Genomic DNA, 22673 nt, shown 5'->3' with positions numbered 1-22673 from the left:
CATGCTTTCAATGGGGTTACTCTGTCACCTCCTAGTTAACTCTAGCAGCTTCAGCTTTCTTCGCATTCTTTCTGGAATATTCTTTTTCTTTCTCTCTCCTCTCCTTCTTTCTCTTCATGTTCCTTCAGGAAGGCTCTTTCTTTCTCCCTCTCTCTTTCCTCTAATTCAAGTTTCCTCTGTTCCAATTGTATCTTTGCTAACAATACCCTGTTGAAGTCTGCTTCTAACCCTGTTTCTGCTTCTTCAGATTCAAGGGAAAAATGGTTAGCCACTAGCCTTAGGAGTTCAGACTTCCTAGACTTGCCACGTACAGTGATCCCACACTGCTCAGCCATTTTCCTCAACTGCTCCATAGACAGTGCTTTTAACTTATTCCAAGTTACTTCACCCTGGCTTGGGGAGCTACTAGCTTCAGTCACGAACATGTTAGTATTCAATCACACACAACCACAAGAAAACCTGTATTGAAATCTTGCTCTTTTTGTTTGGGAACAATTTGGCTCCCCAATTCCAATTTCTCTCATTTGTCTGTGGGTAAAATCCAGGACGGTAGCCCCCAAATTTCTGACACGACCAGGTGAGAAAGAGGTCTAGGGTTTCCTTTCAGCCTTCACCTGGTCTTACCGTAACAGGGTTTAATTTTAAACACACTGTGTTTTTAGCTCCCCCTTGGTGAATCCTTGTTCACCGCTTTCCAATTATAAGGCAAAGAAACCAGCACAAACAAGTTTTCTTCGGCTGAAGAAAGGTTGAAATTTATTAAACTTAAACTCTAATTTGGTTACCGCCTCCGGATACATGATGCGCCCATGCTAGCATGCATAGGCGATACACACATGCAAATAAAGACCGAAAAGAGCAGAAGAAAAATAAAGTGGAAAAGTTTGAGGCAATATCTGAAGAGTTTTTGTTACAGTTCTTCAAGCTCACTGTAGAAGTCCTTGATTGTAGGTAGATCTTGCTTTTCATTGGGTCCAGTATTCTTCTTAGACCTTGTTCACTGTAGGAGACTTTTCTCTCTTGGAGTTCATGTGACTTCAGTGGATTTAGAGGCTTATGAGAAAGAGATGGGAGCAGACAGAAGAGATCTTCTCAGTCCAGGAGCAAACAGACACTCTCAGTTCAAACTGTTTGTACAATTCAGAAGAACCCAGGTTCCCAGCAGGTTAGTCATGTGACTAACTGGTCTGACCACCTCTTGAATTGTATCACCTTAGCAGTCTCTGGAATGCACCTCTTACACACAATACCTGGTGATCAAGGTCCGTTGTGTGTTGCATGTGTCAGGGAATGGTCCCTTGTCCTTCCAATCACTGTCTGTTAATATTCAAATGTCTTTTCCAGCCACGGCTGATCTGTTTAACAAGTCCTTTCTTCAGTCCAGTAACAGTTTAAAATCAGTGTTCATGACAAAATTAATGTGCCTCATTCTTGGCAGGTGGGGGCCTAACACGACAATAGCCAAAACTGTGGGATACAAGTATGAGGTGATGATACTTGGTAGCTTTGGAGGACATCCGATCTTTTCTAGTAGCCTGAAAAGGCCACGTCTGCTGACGAGGTGAAAGGCTTTGGTGAGATCAATGAAAGCAACGTAGAGGGGCATCTGTTGTTCGCGGCATTTCTCCTGTAGCTGGCGAAGGGAGAACAGCATGTCAATGGTGGATCTCTCTGCTCGAAAGCCACACTGTGCCTCAGGGTAGACACGCTCAGCCAGCTGGTGGAGCCTGTTTAAAGCGACTTGAGCGAAGACTTTCCCCGCTATGCTGAGCAGGGAGATTCCACGGTAGTTGTTGCAGTCACCGCGGTCATCCTTGTTCTTATAGAGGGTGATGATATTGGCATCGCGCATGTCCTGTGGTACTGCTCCCTCGTCCCAGCACAGGCAAAGCAGTTCGTAGAGTGCTGAAAGTATAGGAGGCTTGGCACTCTTGATTATTTCAGGGGTAATGCCGTCCTTCCCAGGGCTTTTCTGCTGGCTTGAGAATCAATGGCATCACTGAGTTCCGATTTTGTTGGCTGTATGTCCAGCTCATCCATGACTGGCAGAGACTGGGCTGCATTGAGGGCGGTCTCAGTGACAACATTTTCCCTGGAGTACAGTTCTAGGTAGTGTTGCACCCAGCGGTCCATTTGCTTGCATTGTTCAGTGATTGTGTCCCCTGATTTAGATTTGAGGGGCAGGAGGCGATCTTCCTGATGTTTGGTCCAAAAGCTCTCTTAATGCCATCATACATTCCTCTGATGTTTCCGGTGTCGGAGGCCAGCTGAAAATGACTGCATAGGTGTTGCCAGCAGTCATTTGCACAGCACCTGGCTATTCTTTGTGCAACGCTTTTGGCTGCTTTAAGTGCTACGGATGTTAACTCACTGGGGGCTTTCTTGTAGTTCAACAGTGCAATGCGCTTAGCGGCTATGACAGGTTCTAGCTCTTCAAAGTGAGATTGAAAGCAGTCTGCATTCTGCTTCACACGTTTGCCATAGGTGGTCATAGCTGAGTCATAGATGGCGTCTCTGATGTGGGCCCACTCCGTAATAACTAATCCATTTGAAAAAGGGTCCTTCAACCAAAAGGCTTTGAGAACCACTGTACTAGAGGATATGGTTATAATTATGTGGTGTTATGACCGACCACTCCAGTCAAAGCCCCCAATCAAAATATACGATTCTGATTGTGGTGGGAGAAACGCACTGTTAATTCAATCCCATCCCTCCACAGATCACCTGACATATCATTTTAAACTTTACAAATTAAAGAAAGACCTAGCCAAATTGTACTATCTATTGACCCCCGAATGAGGCTAACCAAACCAGGTGTCTTTAAATCAACAAATTAACTGTTTAATTTAAAAAACTAAATTATTAAACACTATGAAGATATAAACAACATGTAAAATAGAAAAAATTTAGAGTCCTTGCAAATTTACAGTCCAGTGTTGCTTGAAGTTCTCACAGTCGTCCAATGGGGAAAAAAGGTTCTTCCACAGTAGAACAGTCTGTAGTCTAATTCCAGCAGTAAGTGATGCTTTCCTTCCTTCAGTGAATTTCAACAATTAACAACTTGCAAACACTTTTTAAATGAATCAATTTGACTTTAGAGTTTTTGAGGGATAAAAGATTGTCACAGTCTAACTTCCCTTCTTTCAGTTTAAATTACCAGAGATCTCTGTTTTGGCTTTACCTTTTTTTTAGAATTTTGAGAGATAATAATTAGACAAAATTCTTTTTCTTCAGTTTAAATGGGTGAGAGCTCTTGTTTCAGGTGCTAACACTAGCTGTCTGTCTGTGTTCTCTTTTAGAACAAACTGTCTTCAACTAAAAACCAGTTCAAAATTGAATTGTAACAAATGTATCGCATGATGCTCAATTCAATTGGCTGTATCCATGGTAACGAGAATGCACCCTTTGAATCGCAGTCTCTGAATGGCTGTATCCAAGGCAACGAAAATGCACCTTCTCGGGAACTCCGGAGGCCTGCTGGTTCTTAAAGCAGTACTGATCCTTTGCAAGCCTTAAAGGTACACCGCATATTCCCAAGGAAAAAAAAACTACAGGACCATGACAGTGGCTAATGATAAAGATGGTTTAGGCTAGGCACAGAAAAGATAGGTGCTTACCCCAGGTTCTCTGGGACGTAAAGATGGTTCTTCAGAGTTATTTATTTATATTCTAGGGTCTTAGGTGTATTTGATTAGCTCCCTGATTGTTCAGAAACTTAATTCCTAAATCAAACTGCCTTCCTCGGCAGGGAGGGACAAATCTTGGTTTCACCCCAGAGCAAGAAAAGCTCCATTGTTAATAGGTAGGCACCCCTCTTTAATTCTCTCATCCCTCAAAAAAAGTTGGTGGGGGCGGGGGTTGGTGGTGGTGGTTTGCCACCCTGATTCATTAAGGTATCACATTTCTTTCATTTAGCATGCTTAGGTGGCCACTACATTCTGGTTTCTGCTTATTTGGCTGATGCAAAATTACTTCATTAAATGTTCATGCTCCAAAAATGAGTCTCCTTTTATATTTTTTCTTGTACAGCCCAACACGTGATCTATAATAATTCTAAACAGGAATTTCAGTTGTGTTCTTAACCCTGGCATGAAGAAGTTGATGAGCAATTTGCCTTCCTCTTGCTATCTGGGTCCAGCTTGTGCCAGAAATGTGAGTATCTGCTGCTGTTGAAAGTGTAGTGAAGATGTAACCCGACAGATTTTATCCTGAAGCAAAATACTGTGGATGCAGTTCTGATGAAAGGTCACCGACCTGAAACACTAACTTTGTTTCTCTCTCCACAGATGCTGCCAGACCTGCTGAGTATTTCCAGCATTTTCAGCTTTCATTCTAATCCCTTTAAATCATTTTGAAACTCCCTCCAATAGAAGAAAAAAACCCCTAAATAACCTAATTGCCAAACTTTCTGGCTCTGCCTGGGGAGCAAATGCTTCCACTTTATCCTCATCTACTCTCGCACTCTCGTAGCCATATAAATACCGTGGCTACGAAAGCCGCAGCTAGGAATCCTGTGATGAGTAACTCACTTTCTGACTCTCCAAAGCCTGTCCACCATCTACAAGGCACAAGCCAGGAGTGTGATGGAATACCTTCGACTTGCCTGGATGAGTGCAACACTCAAGAAGCTTGACAAAGCAGCCCACTTGATTCACTCCCTTCACCACCGACGGACAGTGGCAACAGTGTGTACCATCTACAAGATGCACAGCAGCAACGCACCAAGGCTCCTTTGACAGCACCTTCCAAACCCACGACCTCTTCAACCTAGAAAGACAAGGATAGCAGTTGCATGGGAACACCACCACCTGCAAGTTCCCCTCCAAGCCTCACACCATCCTGACTTGGAACTCTATTGCCGTTCATTCACTGTCGCTGGGTCAAAATCCAGCAACTCCCTTCCTAAGAGCACTGTGGGTGTACCTACCCCACATGGACTGCAGCGGTTTAAGAAGGCAGCTCACCACCACCTTCTCAAGGGCAATTAGGGTTGGGCAATAAATGCTGGCTTTGTCAGCGACGCCCACATCCCATGAACAAATAAAAAAACTCTGCCATTCAGTTGCAGAATATTGCACTATTAGGGCTCCCTCATTGCACACTGAGCTGATGGATACTCAGGTGCATACTACTACTTGTCTTACGTCAAGCACATTGTACCCTATTCTCTTCTCATGGTTACCACTCCTCTGCAACATAATTCCTCCACAACTCATTCAGATGCAGCAGCAAAGCTGAATAGACCTTGTGACAAAATCATGTTGCCAATTCACTCTGACTTGTCCTATCCACTCACAGCAAGGCTCTCTTTAAGATCCCAAACTGGTGTCCTTTCCTGATTCCTTTGATATTTCCTTACCAACTTGCTGGCATGAAGAGTGGACAACAGATGCTTCTACAAATCACCATATCGTTTCCAAGCCTACAAACCATCAACTAGGATTAACTGGCTGTGTTATAGTTGGACACTTCTTAACTACTTTTAAACTCAAAAGCAACAGCGTGCCTCAATTTTTCACCTACGGGCCTTTATGTGACAATAGATATTATCGCAGACAAATACAAAACATGTCCTCCGGTTGTTGAATGATGCCCACTATTTTGTGGTCTATATTGCTGGCGATGATGAGGCTTATAGGTGGCTGTAAATAAACACCAATTCTGCATACACTATAAAATAGCTTTTGAGGCAACTGAGGACATCATGCTGAATTGCGCATTTCCTTTACTGAGGCAGATTATAGAGGATGACTGCAGATACTGATAGTAAAACTTAATCCGAGGGGCCTACTAGATTATTCTACACAATCATTCTAATTTAAGGGTGATGACCTTAATGAATTTAACAGTTTGATTGTCCATTTACAATAGCAAATGGATTATTTGACTTTAACTATTAAATCCTAGCAACAAGCAATATTACATCAGTGCCCTGGAAAGACAGATAAACTTCCTGCAACAGAGATGAATCCCAACCTACTTTTTTTTTCATGTTCTCAATCTATAGTCTATATAATTTGTTTGATTTGATCACCCTACCTTGCAACAAGAGTACCACTGGGTGATGAATCTCATACACTCACCTGTATAGACAATTGGCAATGTGTAAGAAAACCTTCCTCAGCAGCTCTGAAGAAATCTGCAGCTAAATGGGTGATATGAATATAGACAAATGATTTTAATTGACTCAAAGCAGTTTTAATAATGTGGTTGTGTGTTTGCTGGATATTTTATACATCTGATTTATCTTAGAGCAATGCAGAGATGACACTATTCTAAATCAACAACTGGTTTATTTACAGTACTTTAAAATATCTCGCACTTACAAGATTTCAGCACATTGTCTCTACAGAACACTGTGTTTTTCAGAACATTCTTGTCTTTAGTTTTAGTTTCAAAACACTTAAGCTCCATCCATAGGTTTAAGCAATTAAGCACAGTGAACACTGAGCAGTGAACAGACTAACATAATCAAACACAGATCAATTAAACCATTGAACACTACAGTGGTAAAGGCCTCAAAATGAAGTTGATAGGCTTGCTGCCCTGATAACAGATACTCCAGCTGTCATTTTGGAAGCGGGTGACTGGAGTGAGAGAGAGCACAAGCGGAGCCTTAAAACAGAGCGAGAGAGGGAGCGCGAGAGAGTGGACCCAGAGCCTAAAAACAGTGTGAGAGGGAGTGAGAGAGAGCAGACTGGGAGCCTTAAAATAGCCCGAGAGGGAGCGATAGAAAGAGAGAGTGGATCCAGAGCCTTAAAACAGCGAGAGAGCGAATGGACCCGGAGCCTTAAAACAGCGCGAGGTGGTGCGAGTGAGAGAGTGGACGCAGAGCCTTAAAACAGTGTGAGAGGGAGTGAGAGAGAGAGAGAGAGTGGACCTGGAGCCAAGTCTGTATGTCGACCTAGCTCGGAGAAAAATCAAAGTGTGACATCACAGGGAAACAGGTAAATGATTGGTTGAAGAGTATTTTGCTCGTTTATCTTACAAAACTCGTGTAATTTGTAATTGAGGGGAGGCGGTGGCATAGTGGTAATGTCAATAGACTAGTAATCCAGAGCCCAGGCTAATGCTCAGGGACATGGGTTCAAATCCTGTCATGGTAGATGGTGAAATTTGAATTCAATTAATAAATCTGGAATTAAAAAGCTAGTCTAATGGTGATCATGAAACCATTGTTGATTGTTCTAAAAACCCATCTGGTTCACTAATGTCCTTCAGGGCAGGAAATCTGCCATCCTTACCTGGTCTGGCCTACATGTGACTCCAGACCCACAGCAATGTGGTTGACTCTTAAAAAATGCCCTCTGAAATGGCCCAACAAGGCACTCAGTTCAAGAGCAATTAGGGGTGGGCAATAAATGCTGGTCTAGCCCAGTGATGCCCACATCCCACACAAATAAAAAAAAGGAAATTGTAAGATTTTATTAGTAGTAGTGTTTACTAGCAGTAGTAAAGCATATCGGGAGTAGTAGGGTTAATTAAGAAAAAAAGTGATAAATTAATTAGCACATAATAAAGATGGCAGGGCAGGTGATGTGTTGCAACTGCAGAATGTGGGAGCTCCTGGATGCCAGTGAGATCCAGAGCAAACACATCTGTAGTATGCACCTGTGGCTTGAGGAATTTTGGCTCAGAGTCATGGAGCTGGAGGCCAAGCTCCAGACACTGTGATGCATCAGGGAGGGGGAATGTTACCTGGACACTTTGTTCCAGGAGGCAGTCACACGCCGTAGGTTATGTAGAACTGAGTTGGTCAATGGGCAGGGATAGGAGGGTGTGACTGCAAGTCAGGTAGGTATGGGGAATCAGCATGTGGTGATGGAGGAGCCTCAGCCCCTGACTTTGTCCAACAAGTACGAGGTGCTTGCTACCTGTCAATGAGAAGGACTGCAAGGTGGATGAGCAGACTGACCATAGCATCATGGTGAAGGATGCCATTCAAGTGGGAGGAGCCAAGAGGAATCTGGTGGTGATAGGAGACAGTATAGTCAGGGGGATAGATACTGTTCACTGCAACCATGACCAGGAGCTCTGAAGGTTGAGTTGCCTGCCTGGTCCCATGGTTAAGGGCATTGCCTAATGGCTGCAGAGCAGCTTGGAGTGGGTGGGGGAGGATTCAGTTGTCGTGGGTCACGCGAGAACCAACAACATAGGTAAACCAGGAATGATGTTCTGCTAAGAGAATTTGAGGAGTTAGGGTCCAAATTAAAACACAGAACATAAAAGGTAATCATCTCTGGATTGTTACCTGAGCAACGTGCCAATTGGCATAGGGTCAAGCAGATTTGAGAATTAAACCTGTGGCTCAAAGAGTAGGGTGGGAAGAAAGGGTTTTGATTCATAGGGTATTAGCATCAGTCCTCAGGGAACAGTGAGTTATTCTGTTGGGATGGGCTCCACTTAAACTGGGACTACTGTCCTGGCCAATCATATAACTAGGGCTGTGGACAGGGCTTTAAACTAATAGAGGGGGGAGGGTTCGGGTGAAGGGAGATTTATAAATCTAAAGAGAAAGGTCAAGGCACTGGAACAGTATAGTGTTGTGGATAAAGATAAACCGAATGGGACAGGAAGGGACAGAGAGTTTAACAAAAATCGTACATCAGTGAATAGGATCATTGCAGGGAATAGAAGTGAAGAAATGAAATTAAAGGTTCTTTATCTGATTGCATGAAGCATCTGCAATAAGATAGATGAACTAGTGGCACAAATAGGGGTAAATGACTTAGATCTAATTACCATCACAGAGACACGGTTACATGGCAATCAAGGTCGGGAAATAAATATTCCAGGGTACACAATATTTTGGAAAGACATACAGAATGGCAAAGGAGGAGGGGCAGCTCTGATAGTAAAGGATGACGTTAGTGAGAAAGGATCTGGCTTCAGAAAATCATGATGTAGAATCAGTATGGGTGGAAATTAGGAATAGCAAGAATCAGAAAACACTGGTGGGAGTAGTTTATAGGCTCTCTAACAGTTATACTGTTGGAGAGCATTAAACAAGAAATTAATGGAGCTTGTAACAAAGGTAATGTAATAATTGTGGAGGACTTTAATCTTCATATAGACTGCGACAATTAAATTGACAAGAGTGGTCTTGAAGATGAGTTTGTAGAATGTTTCTGTGACAGTTTCTTGGAGCAATACGTTGTGGAATCGACTAAGGATAAAGCTATCTTAGATCTAGTATTGTGTAATGAAGCAGGGTTAATTAGTAATGTCATAGTAAAAGAGCCACTGGAAAATAGTGACCATAATACCATTGAATTCCTTGTTATGTTTGAAAGTGACATGCCCCAATCACAAACAAGAGAAGGCTGAGGGAAGTATACAAAATTATGAGGGATATTGATAAATTAGATAGGAAGAAACTTTTTCCCTTAGTGGAGGGGTCAATAACCAGGGGGCATAGATTGTAGGTAAGGGGCAGGAGGTTAAGAGGGGATTTGAGGAAAAACATTTTCACCCAAAGGGTGGTTGGAATCTGGAACGCACTGCCTGAAAAGGTGGTAGAGGCAGGAACCATCACAACGTTTAAGAAGTATTTAGATAAGCACTTGAAACGTCAAAGCATACAAGACTACGGGCCAAGTGCTGGAAAATGGGATTAGAATAGTTAGGTGCCTGATGGCCAGCACAGACACAATGGGCCAAAGGGCCTCTTTCTGTGCTGTACGACTCTATGACTGTAAGAATCTTAAACTTAAACAAAGCCAATTACGTAGGTATGAGGGGAGATCTGGCTAAGGCTAATTGGGTAAATAGACTAAAAGGTATGGCGGTAAATGAACAGTGGGAAACATTTGAAGAAATAATTCAAAATGTTCAACAAAAATACATTCCATTGAGAAACAAAAACTCGGCAAGAAAGACCCATCTGTGGCTTACTCTGCAAGTTAAGGATAGTATTAGATTAAAAGAAAAGGCTTACAATGTTGCAAAAAGGAGTAACAAGTCTGAGGATTGGGAGTGTTTCAGAAAACAGCAAAGAGTCACCAAAAAGTTGATAAAAAGAGGAAAAAATAGAATGAGTAAACTAGCCAGAAATATAAAAAGATTGTAAGAGCTTTTATAAGTATATAAAAAGGAAGAGAGTAGCTAAAGTAAACGTTGGTCCCTTAGAAGCTGAGACAGGAAAAATTGTCATGGTGAATGAGGAAATGGCAGAGGCATTAAACAAATATTTTGTTTCTGTCTTCACAGTAGGAGACACAGTTTCATACCAGAAATAGGCAGTAACCTAGGGTCTAAAAAGAGTGAAGAAATTAAGGGAATTAATATCAGCAGGGAAAAGAATTAGAGAAACATAAGGGACTAAAATCAGACAAATCTCCAGGACCTGATGGCCTACAGCCTATGGTTCTAAAAGAGAGAGCTGCAGAGATAGTGGATGTGCTAGCTATGATTTTCCAAAATTTCTTAGATTCTGGAATGGTCCCATCAGATTAGAAGTTGGTAAATGTTACACCGCTTTTCAAGAAAGGAGTGAGAGAGAAAACGGTGAACTGCAGGCCAGTTAGCCTAACATCAGTTGTTGGAAAATGCTGGAAACTATTATGAAAGAAAAGCTTGGTATGATTAGAACAAGTCAACATGGTTTTGATAAAGGGAAATCCTGTGTGACAAATTTATTGGAGTATTTTTGAGGATGTAACTAGTAGGTTGGATAAAGGGGAACCAGTAGATTTCCAAAAGATATTCGATAAGTGCCACAAAAAAGGTTAATAGGCAAGATAAGGGCTCATAAGGGGGTAATATATTAGCATAATTTGGTTAATGGACAGGAAGCAAAGAGCGGGCACATTTAAGTTGGCAGGCAGTGAATATTGGAGCGCTGCAAGGATCAGTGCTGGGGCCTCAGCTATTTACAAGTTATATCAATGACTTAGATGAGGAGACAGAGAGTAATGTATCTAAGTTTGCTGATGATACAAAGCTAGATGGAAAGAAAAGGGGCTGGATTTTATGTTGCCGCCGCCAAGTATGGCAGCGGCCGTGAAAGATGGTCGCCCGCACATGTGTGTTTTACTCCGCAGAGCCACCGCAATCTTATCCACGGTGGCTCATTAACATGGCCGGGGCAGACCGTTCCCCCTGATGACATGGAGGGGGTGGGCGAGCTGTCCCTGGCAACGGCATCTGGCACCACTGTGCAGGTGCCATTTTTCAAGGGCTTCAAGCCTTTAGAAGAAATTTTAATTTTTAAAGGGACCAAAGTATTAAAATTTAATTTACACATTACATCTGCACTCCAGTCACCCACACCCCCAAAGAATAATTGCGTCATTAATAGGCCATTCCCCCACAAAAAAAACTTTGATTCAGATCACGACCATTCCTCCTTTCCCACCATCCCCCAACAATCCAAAGAGTTTGACCCTGCTCCCCCCTCCCACACTGATAAACGTACCTACTCAGCCCTCCCCCCTCCTCACAGGTGTTGCGGCTCCTTTCGCCAGACAGGGATTCAAAGGCGCAGCAGTGCCGGCCGCCGGGATGAAGATCACGGTGGCACTTCTGGAGGCAACAGGAACGTCATTAAAGCAGTTGAGTTAATTTATTTGAATATTCAAATCTGGGTCGCGTCGCCAAGCGGGGGGCTGCCCCGAGGCCTTGTTGCTGCCGGCGTCGAGGTCGGTGGCAGTCCTCATCTGGGATAATCTTCATGCCCCCCACCTCACCACGGATCCTGATGTTGAGGCCCCTATAAAATCCAGCCCAAGCTGTGGGGAGGACACAGCGAGGCTGCAGAGATATAGACAGGTTAAGTGAGTGGGCAACAAGATGGCAGATGAAGTATAATGTAGTTATTCACTTTGTGAAGTTATTCACTTTGGTCGTAAGAATAGAAAAGCAGAATATTTTTTTTTTTAAAAAGTGTGAAACGTGTAAGTGTTGATGTTCAAAAAGACTTGGGCGTGCTCGTACCAGGAATGCAAAAATTTAGCATGCGGCTATAGCAAGCAATTAGGAAGGCAAATGACATGTTGGCCTTTATTGCAAGGGGATTAGAGTTACAGGATTAAATAAGTCCTGCTACGATTGTACAAGGTTTCAGTGAGACCACATCTGGAATATGGTAAGCAGTTTTGGTCTCCATATTTAAGGAAGGATATACTTGCATTGGAAGCGGTACAGTGAAGTTTCACTAACTTGGTCCCTGGAGGCTTGCAAAAGAATGGAGAGCCAAATAAGGTAAAACAAAAACAAGAGTCAGGGGCTAGAAAGTTAGAGTAGGGGGAGAAGTAAACAGAGGAGGAGACTGTAGCAACCATAGGATGGGTTAGTGTCATAATACGTTATAACCAATAATGTAAACTAAAGGTGTGGACAAATGGATTTGTATTGTATAAACATGAACTGAATATGTTGATGGGTGTGCCTGCTTGTAGGACACCCGATCTTGCAAGAACGTTAAATAAACTTACTTCTTCAGAGTTTGACTTGGTGTAAATTATTATTAAGTGGGCTACGTTTCTCACACATTGAATGGCGGAGCAGGCTCGAAAGGCTATATGGTCTACTCTTGCTCCTATTTCTTGTGTTCTTGTGCAAATGTGTTAACGAGCAGCAATCCTATGTACCTAATTTTGAGATCGTTACCTGTTAATGCCGATTTGAGCTGATTAAAACTGGCCTGTGTATATTCATACTGTCCACTTAGCCACAGATATCCTCGGATCTGTTCTGCCACATGTCCGGTGAAATTACTGCACAGCAGCAAGTTTCCTTACTGTTTCCAAGCATGGACCTCAGATTATGCAGTCTTAAGCCTTGCGCCGCATATGCTCTGTCCCTGTCCTGACGTTAAGCTGCCTGAGCAGCATTACCTAGCTACTCCCAACCTTTAAAATATTTTTACCAAGCCAGTTGCAAGAAAGCTCCTCCTAGCTCCGCAAAAAAAGACTGAGTGGCTGCCACCTCTTTACTCCTCAGGACCTAGATGCCAACCGGCTCTGCGTAAAAGTTGGCTGAAATTTTTTGGGCCTGAAACTGCTCCGCTTTATCAGGTTGCACTTTTGATGTTCTGAAGAAAGGTCACAGACCTGAAATGTTAACTATTTTTCTCTTCACGGATGCTGCCAGACGTGCTAGTGCTTCCAGCATTTCCTGTGGTTTCTGACCTCCAGAGCTCACGGGTTCCAGTTAAATGTAGCCCGGGCCCCAAAACGGTTCCGGCTTTTGCGTCCCTGAAACAGCCTGCTGGTCAAGCCGCCAAGTATATTCTGCCCAATGTTTTACTGGTTTGGAACACTCGACCATGCCCAGATTTAGGTTTCTGAATTATTTTATTCACAAAATAGACAGGACCATAGGATGTATGTAAAGTACATTGCTCCGATTATATAATGATTATATTAGAGAAAGGTCTCAATTTGAAGCTAAAATATCACATCCCATACGCACAACTTTCCGATCTGATAGTCAAGTTTTACGCCACCACCAAAGTCGAAAGTTCTGATCCATATTTTTTTTTTTTAGACGTTTAGAGGGTACAAGACGTTGCCAAAATATTTGAGCTCCATTTGTTGGAGAAAAATGTTATCAACCCAGCTAACGATTCTTTTAAATGTCAAAAAGTTTTAATGCAAGAGATTATTCGTGTGACAAGCCACTGACTATTGCTTTGCTGACAATGCTTACTAATAATACAATACAAGATGGGTGACTATTTGACACTCCCAATAAACAGGCCCTTTTCTCAGAGTGCATACTGGAAATTCAGATGTGCTGTATGCACGATTTCCCAAATCTTAAATTAAATGGTTGCAAACTCGAGCACAGCACATGACTGAACTTCTGATGTGCACTCCTGGCGAAGTCAAAAATTATCCTTTTAGAGTGAGTTTATGCCATAAAAAAGGGAAAAAATTGTTGGACAGTTAAAGACAATTAGCCTTGAAATTATAACAACTGGAGTTGGTCCTTAAAAGGGAAATGCGATTAGAACAGATGAAAAGAACTTGGAAATCAGTAAATGGCACTAAAACTGTACATATTTTTCTTAAAGCTCCTGGAGCTACAGTAGTCAGGAAAAGTTACAACTGGAAGTAGGGAATTTTTCAAAGCTGAGAAGTATTTCAAAGTTGTGGGGACAAGATTTAATATCGCATGGTGCAGTTTCTGCGGCTTTAAGCAAGTGGTCGCATACATAATCATCCAGCATGAATTTAGGATGCAAATTTTTAATGGCTTTCTCAAAACCATTCGGTATCTACCACATTCCTATAGTATCTGTCAGAAAGAATGAACTTGCATTTACACAGCACCTATCATGTCTTTATGAAGTCCCAAAGCACTTACAACCAATGGCTTACAGGAAGGATGCAGAATGAAGATGCGAGTGATTCACCAGTCAGGTAGTATTAAACAGAAAAATTTACTGATGCAGACTCCTTTGTGAGGATAAGGTCCATTTTGGTGGATTACATAACTGGGAAACTTGTATTGTTAATATAGAACTATTTTGATATATGCATTTGTCAGCTGAATTTGCTACATTTGTTACAAGTTGTTGCCACAAAAATGAATTGTGCTTGATGACATTATATACAAATAATCTCTGTAAAAGATTTTAGATTTTAAGTTGGGGTGGATTCGGCTTTAAGTATTAATTATTGTCAAGTATCAGGCTATGCAGGTAAATGTTTGCAGTTGGCTTATTGCCAGGGAGGAATAACGAGACAAAAATATTACCACAACTATTTATTTCAATAGGTAGTTACACAAAAGATACCAGCTTTTCCACCATCACTGATAACAAATACAAATCAATATATTAAGATATTTTGCCATTAACAGCTCAATCTACTACCAACCTCATTGAAAAAAGTCAAAGAATACCAAAATTATTTATTTAACCACACTGATAACAAGTTGATTGCCAAAAACACAAGTCACAGACACTGCTCTACTGTGGCAAACAACTAAAACCAGGATTGACATAAGCAACACTGACGACAAATCAATACATACAACAGTAAAGCTAATATTCATATTTAACAATATTTGAACAAATAGTGCAATACTGACCACATTTACAGTTAGAACTTACATCATGACAAAGACCACCAAAATTACAATCACAAGATATCATGTTAGCTCAGAAACAACAGTATTTTATATAAAAACATTAAACAATCACTGTCATACATTACTAATACATATACCACCTGATAGAATTAACCTAATACTTAAGGTATGTGCTAATGAAACAAACCATGAAAGGTGTGGTGTCAGAAAGATAGCCAAATGCAACATATCTTTGAATTGCCATTTACCAAACAAATCTTCATCAGACGATTTACTTTCCTTTACAGGATGCTCTCCCGTTCTTCCCCATAGGAATCACTGGTACCAACTGCATGTGCCTCGGATGAGGTGCTACTCTTTGCGTGCTTGATAAAATTTGATGAAGATTTAGACGCGAGGCCCCGTTTAATACCCAGACCTCGGAGGTTGTCATTCTTGAATGAAGCTGCATATGTATCATTCTGGACTGGTAATTTGCCCACTGCTGAGCTTGCTGTAAGAGGGACTTGAGGTGCATTCTTTACCAAGTGCTCAGGGTCACCAGCTGTTTCTATGAATTCTTTCCTCTCATCTTTATCTGCATTCTGCAGCCGAGTAGAAGGATTGCTGTTGTTATTCAGAGTCTCTGTGCTTGCTGTCCTGTTAATGTTGGTTACATTAAACATTTTGAGAGAGACAGGCCAATTTTCCTCCGGACTGCTGGCTAACAGACTGCATTCAGAGGTGGAACCAGTAGGGCTCTTCTTATCTTCAGAGCATATAGACATACGGGCAACACTTGGGTCTTGAAGGCCGCTTAAACTGTTAGGTATTCCTCGTTTCTCTCTGGACAGATCATCCTCCAACTCTATCAAATTAGTCTTCCCCAACTGGCTGTCTTCTGTTTCATCATGGAGAGAGTGGTTTGGTGAACTCTCACTGGATCTGACGCCAGAGTCTGATGAATCCTTTTTATCAAGCATGGCATCAGAAAGATATTCCTTCGATTTGATCAGAGATCGGACAGCTTCATTTCCATGTTCAGTAGAATTAGTTTGTTTTTCATTTTTCCCTTCCGTCTTCCCATTTTTAAGAAGTGGGTTATAATCAGCTTCTTCTTGACCTGATTCATCTTCATCGCTGGGTAGTTTCCGATAATGTAAGCCTTTTAGTGTTAAATCTGTTCCTTGGAAGATATGCACTCTGTCTGAAGATTTCTTCCTAGAGAGAAGCTTGGTTGTTGAAGGGTCTGGTTTTTCATCTTCTTCAGTGATGGGATCCAATAGTGATGTATCAGATGTAGAAACAGTGGATGATGTATAATCGCCAAGGTCACTCATAGAAGACTTGCCTCCACGTGGACCAGTCTCTCTCTTTCCTGCAAAGGATTTATCATATTGCTTCTGTTCAGCCTCTTGCTCCAAAGTGGTTTGAAAGGGAGCTCCTGGTACACTTTTCCCCATAAAAAACTGACCAGGAATGAAGGGTGCAGACAGATTAGACTTGTCAGTGCTGACAGTTGTGGAGCTAGATGGATCATCTAACTGAGCCATCTGTGCAATATATTCTTTGTAGGCATCTCTGTATTCAGCTTGCTGCTTGTCTGTGAGCCTGGAAAGGTCATTAGAAGATTCCAGAGAGTTGATACTTGAAGGACTTGGTGTTCTTGGAGGCTGCAGCTAAAAATAATGCAAACCTTTATTAAATACAGTAATTATCCTGTTAATTAGAAATCAACCAAGATGCTTACTCTTGAATTTTATCTAGTCAAATACCAAATGTTTGGATGTACATGAGTCAATCTCAAAAACATGGAACAGTTATGATTCTTTGGATAGAACTGGTTCCACATTATTAAAAGATCTACAATTGAATACCCCAATGATTCTCGAGATATATATACTACCTGGTAGAGTGCTGAGCCACACAGACAGAGGTCCCAGGTTTAATCTCTGGTCTGTGTTGAATTATCTCATTTCAACCAAGGCAGTGGTGGGTCACTAAAACTGGATTTAACACCCTTGGGCTGGGGAGTGCTCCCACTCTTAAATCACTAACCAGTAGGTTTGCTGGAAAGCAAGCATATGTGATTGAAGACAGAATAAGGTTTGTCTACTATGTCCCCATTCTGAATAGCTTGCCAACTGGCTACATGACAAATGGCCCTTGGGTGCAGTTAACAGAATGTTGTTGGGGCATATAAAATAATTTTCCATCATGTGCCAATGCCTTCAGGAGGTAAGAATATGGAGAGGGGAGGAGACCTGCAACTGACAAAATCAGACAGGTGACAGTCACTTCCAAAGTACTCAGCCCAAAGCATCTCACTAATCCTTACTGTATCTAGTTTTTTTCCCCACACAGGCAATATGGCATTGGCAACACCTGGATATTTCTGCCACCTTCAGCATATCAACAGTGTAAAGCAAGGTGTTCAACCTTGTGCCTTAGTGAATGACCTATCTGTGCATTGTGTAGCCTTGCAAGCCCCATATAAGCAAAAGCAACACAAAACAGAATTCAAGGCATACTTTGGCTTATAACATAAACCTTTCAATTATTAAAAATTAATTAAGGTCAAGTATGAAAATTATTTAATGCACTTTTGTCTTTTCTCATCCCACTTTTCAGTAATTTAGAAATGCTTGTTTCGATCAAACTATAATTATATTGCTATTAAGCTATTCCTTTCCATATAACTGCTTTCCTACTTCCATGAAATTGAAATTTTAAATGGGCATTAACATTTTAAAACTTTTTTTAATGTGTTGTTTCATGGAATATATAATGCAATATACTTCTGTGTTGTATTAAATTGAAGACATGAATATAATTGCTGTCTGATATTGTGCAGCAAAAAATGTGCTTTCTATGTACTGGCGTTAAAACCTACAGACATAACCAGCACATTTTAAGTTAAAATATTTTAATGTGAGTACTTTTATGAACTTTGAAATTTATTTAGAAAGTGTCATAAAATTATCTGCTATAATGGTTCCAGTAATTAATGAAAAACAAGGTTTAAGTTCTTTGAGAATATCTTATGAAAACTTTAGTAATATGAAGCTATCTTTACTGACCCGTTATCTTTCCAACAATAATTATAGGAACATAGGGACAGAAGTGTGCTGATCTGTACCTCGAATCCATTTACGCATCTTTTCTCCATATTCCTTTATACCCTTACCTAACAAAAATCTAAGTCTTGAAAGCTTCAATGGGGATAGAATTCCACAACACCTTGTGTAGAAAAAAGTGCTTCTGATTTCATTTTTGAATGGCCCAACTCTAAATTTTAGATTGTGCGCGCTTATTCTGGATTCCCATTCCAGAGGAAATAGCTGCTCGTATCTGCTCTATCAAATCCTTTTATCATTTTATCACAACACCTCAATTAGATCATAATTCAACCGTCTAAACAAGGGAATATAACCTAAGTTTATGTAACCTGTTCTTATAATTTAATCCTTTAAGCACCATTCTGGTGAATCTGCACTGTACCCAAGGCCAATTATATCCTTCTTGAGGTCTGGTGCTCAAAACTGAAAGCTGATGGGGTTGATAAATGTTCTGTGGAGCTGAAACATCACTTCCTACCCTTTGTATTCCATCCCTCAAGATAACGGGAATCATTTCATTAGAATATTTGATTACTTTTTGCACCTGTGCACTAGCTTTTAGCAATTTGTGCACCTGGACACTCAAATCCCATTGTTCCTCCACAATTTCTAGTCTCTCACCATTAAGGAACTATTCCAGGATGTCTTTATTGGATCCAAAGGAGATTACCTCACATTGAACTTCATCAGCCACAGTTTTGCTAAGTCACTTAATCGGTACGTCTTCTTTTAGAAGGAGGTGGCATTTCAGGGACTCAGCTGATTCAATACTAACCTGCCAACTAGAATTGCTGTGCCTTACTGGTTCTTCAAGATCAACAGCTCTCAGTTCCTCAAAGCTGAAAGTTAAACTGAAAGCTTCCTGTGGGGAATGTCCAGGAACTTCAGAGTTTCCTGCATAATCACTATTTGCTACATGAAGACTGGAATGATCATTTTGTGCTGGCACATTTTCACCAACAGTTCGCATTTCTTCTTGAAGTACCTGGGTATCCAAATGGCGCATCTCAAACACCTGGGAAAAAAAATTAAACAAATGGAGTGCAATTGCTTATTTTCTCGATGGAATACAATACGTTCAATTATTATGGGAATCCTATAGTAAAAAGTTAGTTTAATGGAACAATTTCACTGTATTACCTATCAAACAAGATTAAAAAAGGCAAATACAAAACAGAGCTGCCAGTAATATATTTGATTTCTGTCATTTATAAAATACTTTATTTCCTGTCTATTCAAAAGATCTCCTTTAAATATACAGTACAGGAAGAACAGGAATTATTTCATAGTTCTTCAGAGTTGCAAAAATATTATAATGCCATGAACAAATGAACAATTCCTTTAAAATGCTCCTTACCTCAGGTCTCGTTTTTGTTTTCAAGAACGTTACATAAAATATGCACACAAATGCACACACACTACAAACCCAATACTTATGTTTTATTATTGCAGCTTACAAAAGCAAACAAGTACAAAAGCACACTCAGACTATTTTCTTTATTAAAAAAGCTGGTTAATTTTGGCTTGCAATTAAAAACTAGCACAATACCTGAGGGTGATGGATACCTGCAGAGTTTTCCTCCAACAAGGAGTCAACATTCTCAGGAGAGACTGACTGTGGTTAATGGTGCTGAATCCAATGTGGCATAAACCCAAAAACAAGACAGTGGCAAAGGGCAGCATTGTCTGTGGGAAAGTAGGATTCTCAGGCAGTGGAACAATATGGGGCAGATGGGTTTTTTTTTTTGAGTAGAGGAGATCGGTAGCGGAAAGTGATGTAAAGTCGGTGCTGAACAGAGCAACAGAGGAATGAAAGAAAAGTAAAATTGGCTTGTGGAATGACTTCCTGAGCAACGGAAATGTTAGAAGAAATGTTAATAAGAATATTCAACTGGCGATGCCAGTTGTGATGACTAAGGAGGGAGTTGGTTTCTTTGTGAGAATAGGCAAATCTGAAATGACTGTTTAAAAAGAAAAGTTGCAAAAAACCTTTTGAAGTGTTTTAAAGTGTGACAAAGTGACCTGATACCCAGGTGTGACCATGCTGTTGCACGCAACTGTGACAACAGCTTGCATTTATATACTGCTTTTGATAGTAAAACGCTCTTAAGGCGCTTCACAGGAGAGTTAACAAACAATATGACACCGATCCACAAAAGGAGTTATTAGGACAGATGACCCAAAGCTTGGTCAAAGAGGTATTTTTTAGTGTCTTAAAAGGAGGGAAAAAGGTAGACAGGCAGAGAGGTTCAGCAAGGAAATTCCAGAGCTTAGTTCCTCAGCATCTGAAGACACAGGTGCCAATGGTGAAGTGAAAAACAGACTTGCATTTATATAGCACTTTTCATGACCACCAAACCTCTCAAAGCACTTTACAGCGAATAAAGTAGGCTGCGTTTGCTGACAACACAACCACTAGGTGGCGTTGCACAGGCACATGCACAAATGCAGCCTGTGCCACTAAAACGTCACAGTCTGTGACATTCAGGCAGCTGCCAGGACTAAAGATGGCACTGCTCAAATCATCACACAAAGCCAAAGTAAACACATGGTAGCACACAATGGCCGGAGACAGCGGGCGGGGGGTGGAGAGTGAGCAGGCCGGGGGGGGGGGGGGGTGGGGAAAGTAGCAGAGCGCACCCGACACCACCAAGGTCTTCGGCCACTCTCCCACTTCCCCCCACTCTCTCCTGGCTTCCCCGTGTAATACAGGGCAGCACAGTGGCGCAGTGGTTAGCACCGCAGCCTCACAGCTCCAGCGACCCGGGTTCAATTCTGGGTACTGCCTGTGTGGAGTTTGCAAGTTCTCCCTGTGTCTGCATGGGTTTCCTCCGGGTGCTCCGGTTTCCTCCCACATGCCAAAGACTTGCAGGTTGATAGGTAAATTGGCCATTATAAATTGCCCCTAGTATAGGTAGGTGGTAGGGAAATATAGGGACAGGTGGGGATGTGGTAGGAATATGGAATTAGTGTAGGATTAGTATAAATGGGTGGTTGATGGTCGGCACAGACTCGGTGGGCCGAAGGGCTGTATCTCTAAACTAAACTAAACTAATGCGATGATGTCATATGCGCATGTGCCAACCAGTCCTGGCAATCAGGAACGCAGCGCATGCGCAGAGAGCAGGAGCCCGTTGGCGCATGTGCGCAGCTTGGCGCAGTCTGATAACGTCAGCGGCCGGCTGCGTTGTCAAGAATCACTTTGAATAAAGTATTTCTGAAGTGTAGTCTTTGTTGTAATGTAGGAAACGCGGCAGCCAATTTTGTGCACTGCAAGCTCCTATAAACAGCAATGTGATAATGACCAGACAGAGTGTGATGTTGATTGAGGGATAAATATTGTCTAGGATACCAGGGATAACTCCCTTGCTCTTCTTCAAAATAGTGCCATGGGTTCTTTTATGTCCACCTCTCAGGGTCCTTGGTTTTAACCTCTCATCCAAAAGACAGGATCTCTGACAGTGCAGCACCCCTTCAGTACTGCACTGGCATGTCAGCTTTGATTTTCGTGCTAAGGTCCTTGAGTGGAATTTGAACCCGGAACCTTATGAGTGCTACCAACTCAGCCACGGCTGACACTTATGGCCAGATTAAATATGGTCAGAATGGTGAAGCAATTAAAAATAGGCCAGATTTGGAGGAGTACAAATATCTTGGAGGGTTCTAGGGTTGGAGGAGATTAAAGAGATAGGGAGGGGCAATGTCATAGAAGGATTTGAAAACAAAAATGAGAAGTTTAATATTGAGGTATTGTTCAATCGGGAGCCAATGTAGGTTAGCAAGCACAGGGGCGGAATGACCAGGATTTGGTGCAGGTTAGGATACTGGCAGCAGAGTTATGAATGAGGTTAGGTTTATGGAGAGTGAAGATGAGAGTCCAACCAGGAATGCATAGTAATAGTCAGATGTAGAGGTAACAAAGGCATGGATGAGGGCTTTAGCAGCTGATGAGCTGAGGGAGGGCAGAGTTAGGTGATGTTATGGATGTGGAAGCAGGCCATCTTAGTAATGGCACACGTGGTTGGAAGCTCATATTAGGGTCAAATACAACAGTCAGGTTTAGCCTGGGGATGGAGTCGGTGGCTAGAGTACGGAGTCTTAGGTGGGCACTGAAGACAATGACTTTACTTCCAACAAAGTATTGTGAAGACCAATTTCTGCTCATCCAGCACTGGATTTTGGTCAAGCAGTTGGACGATTTACAGGCAGTGGAGGGGTCAAGAGAGGTGTTGGTGAGGTACAGCTAGGTGTCGTCAGTGTACATCTAGAATCAGACAGGTTTTTGGATGATGTTGCCGAGGGGCAGCATATAGATGAGAAATAGGAAGGGACCAAGGATAGATCCTTGGGGTCTCCAGAAGTGACAGTGCGGGAGAGAGAAGAAAAGTAATTGTAAGCGAGAGAATCGCCAAGAGTGGAACCACTGAGTGCAGTCCCATTGAGCTGGGGATGATGAAGGACAACATTGTGACACAGGAAGCAAGGTGGAATATGGTTAGGAAGTACATATGTAAAACATATATGATAAATATCCAT

The 22673-nt window shown here is 41.8% G+C and overlaps 1 protein-coding gene across 4 annotated transcripts in view; it reads right to left on the bottom strand.

Annotated features, from left to right (window-relative positions):
- Positions 1-14697: 14697 nt before the first annotated feature.
- LOC137356506 (kinase D-interacting substrate of 220 kDa-like) overlaps positions 14698-22673 on the bottom strand; it is a 222811-nt gene continuing 214835 nt past the window's right edge. For all 4 annotated transcript variants that reach the window (XM_068022401.1, XM_068022395.1, XM_068022405.1 and 1 more), the window contains exons 29-30: positions 18913-19152; positions 14698-16697 (exon numbers count right to left, since the gene is read on the bottom strand). In XM_068022401.1, coding sequence (XP_067878502.1) covers positions 15321-16697; positions 18913-19152 — 1617 coding nt within the window. In that variant the 3' untranslated portion in view covers positions 14698-15320. The remainder of the gene's footprint in view (positions 16698-18912; positions 19153-22673) is intronic.

The sequence above is a fragment of the Heterodontus francisci genome, chromosome 3 (assembly GCF_036365525.1).
Source record: "Heterodontus francisci isolate sHetFra1 chromosome 3, sHetFra1.hap1, whole genome shotgun sequence".
In the NCBI taxonomy this organism is placed as follows: domain Eukaryota; kingdom Metazoa; phylum Chordata; class Chondrichthyes; order Heterodontiformes; family Heterodontidae; genus Heterodontus; species Heterodontus francisci.
The sequence above is the reverse complement of the archived record's forward strand: the minus strand, read 5'-3'. Positions and strand labels throughout refer to the sequence as shown.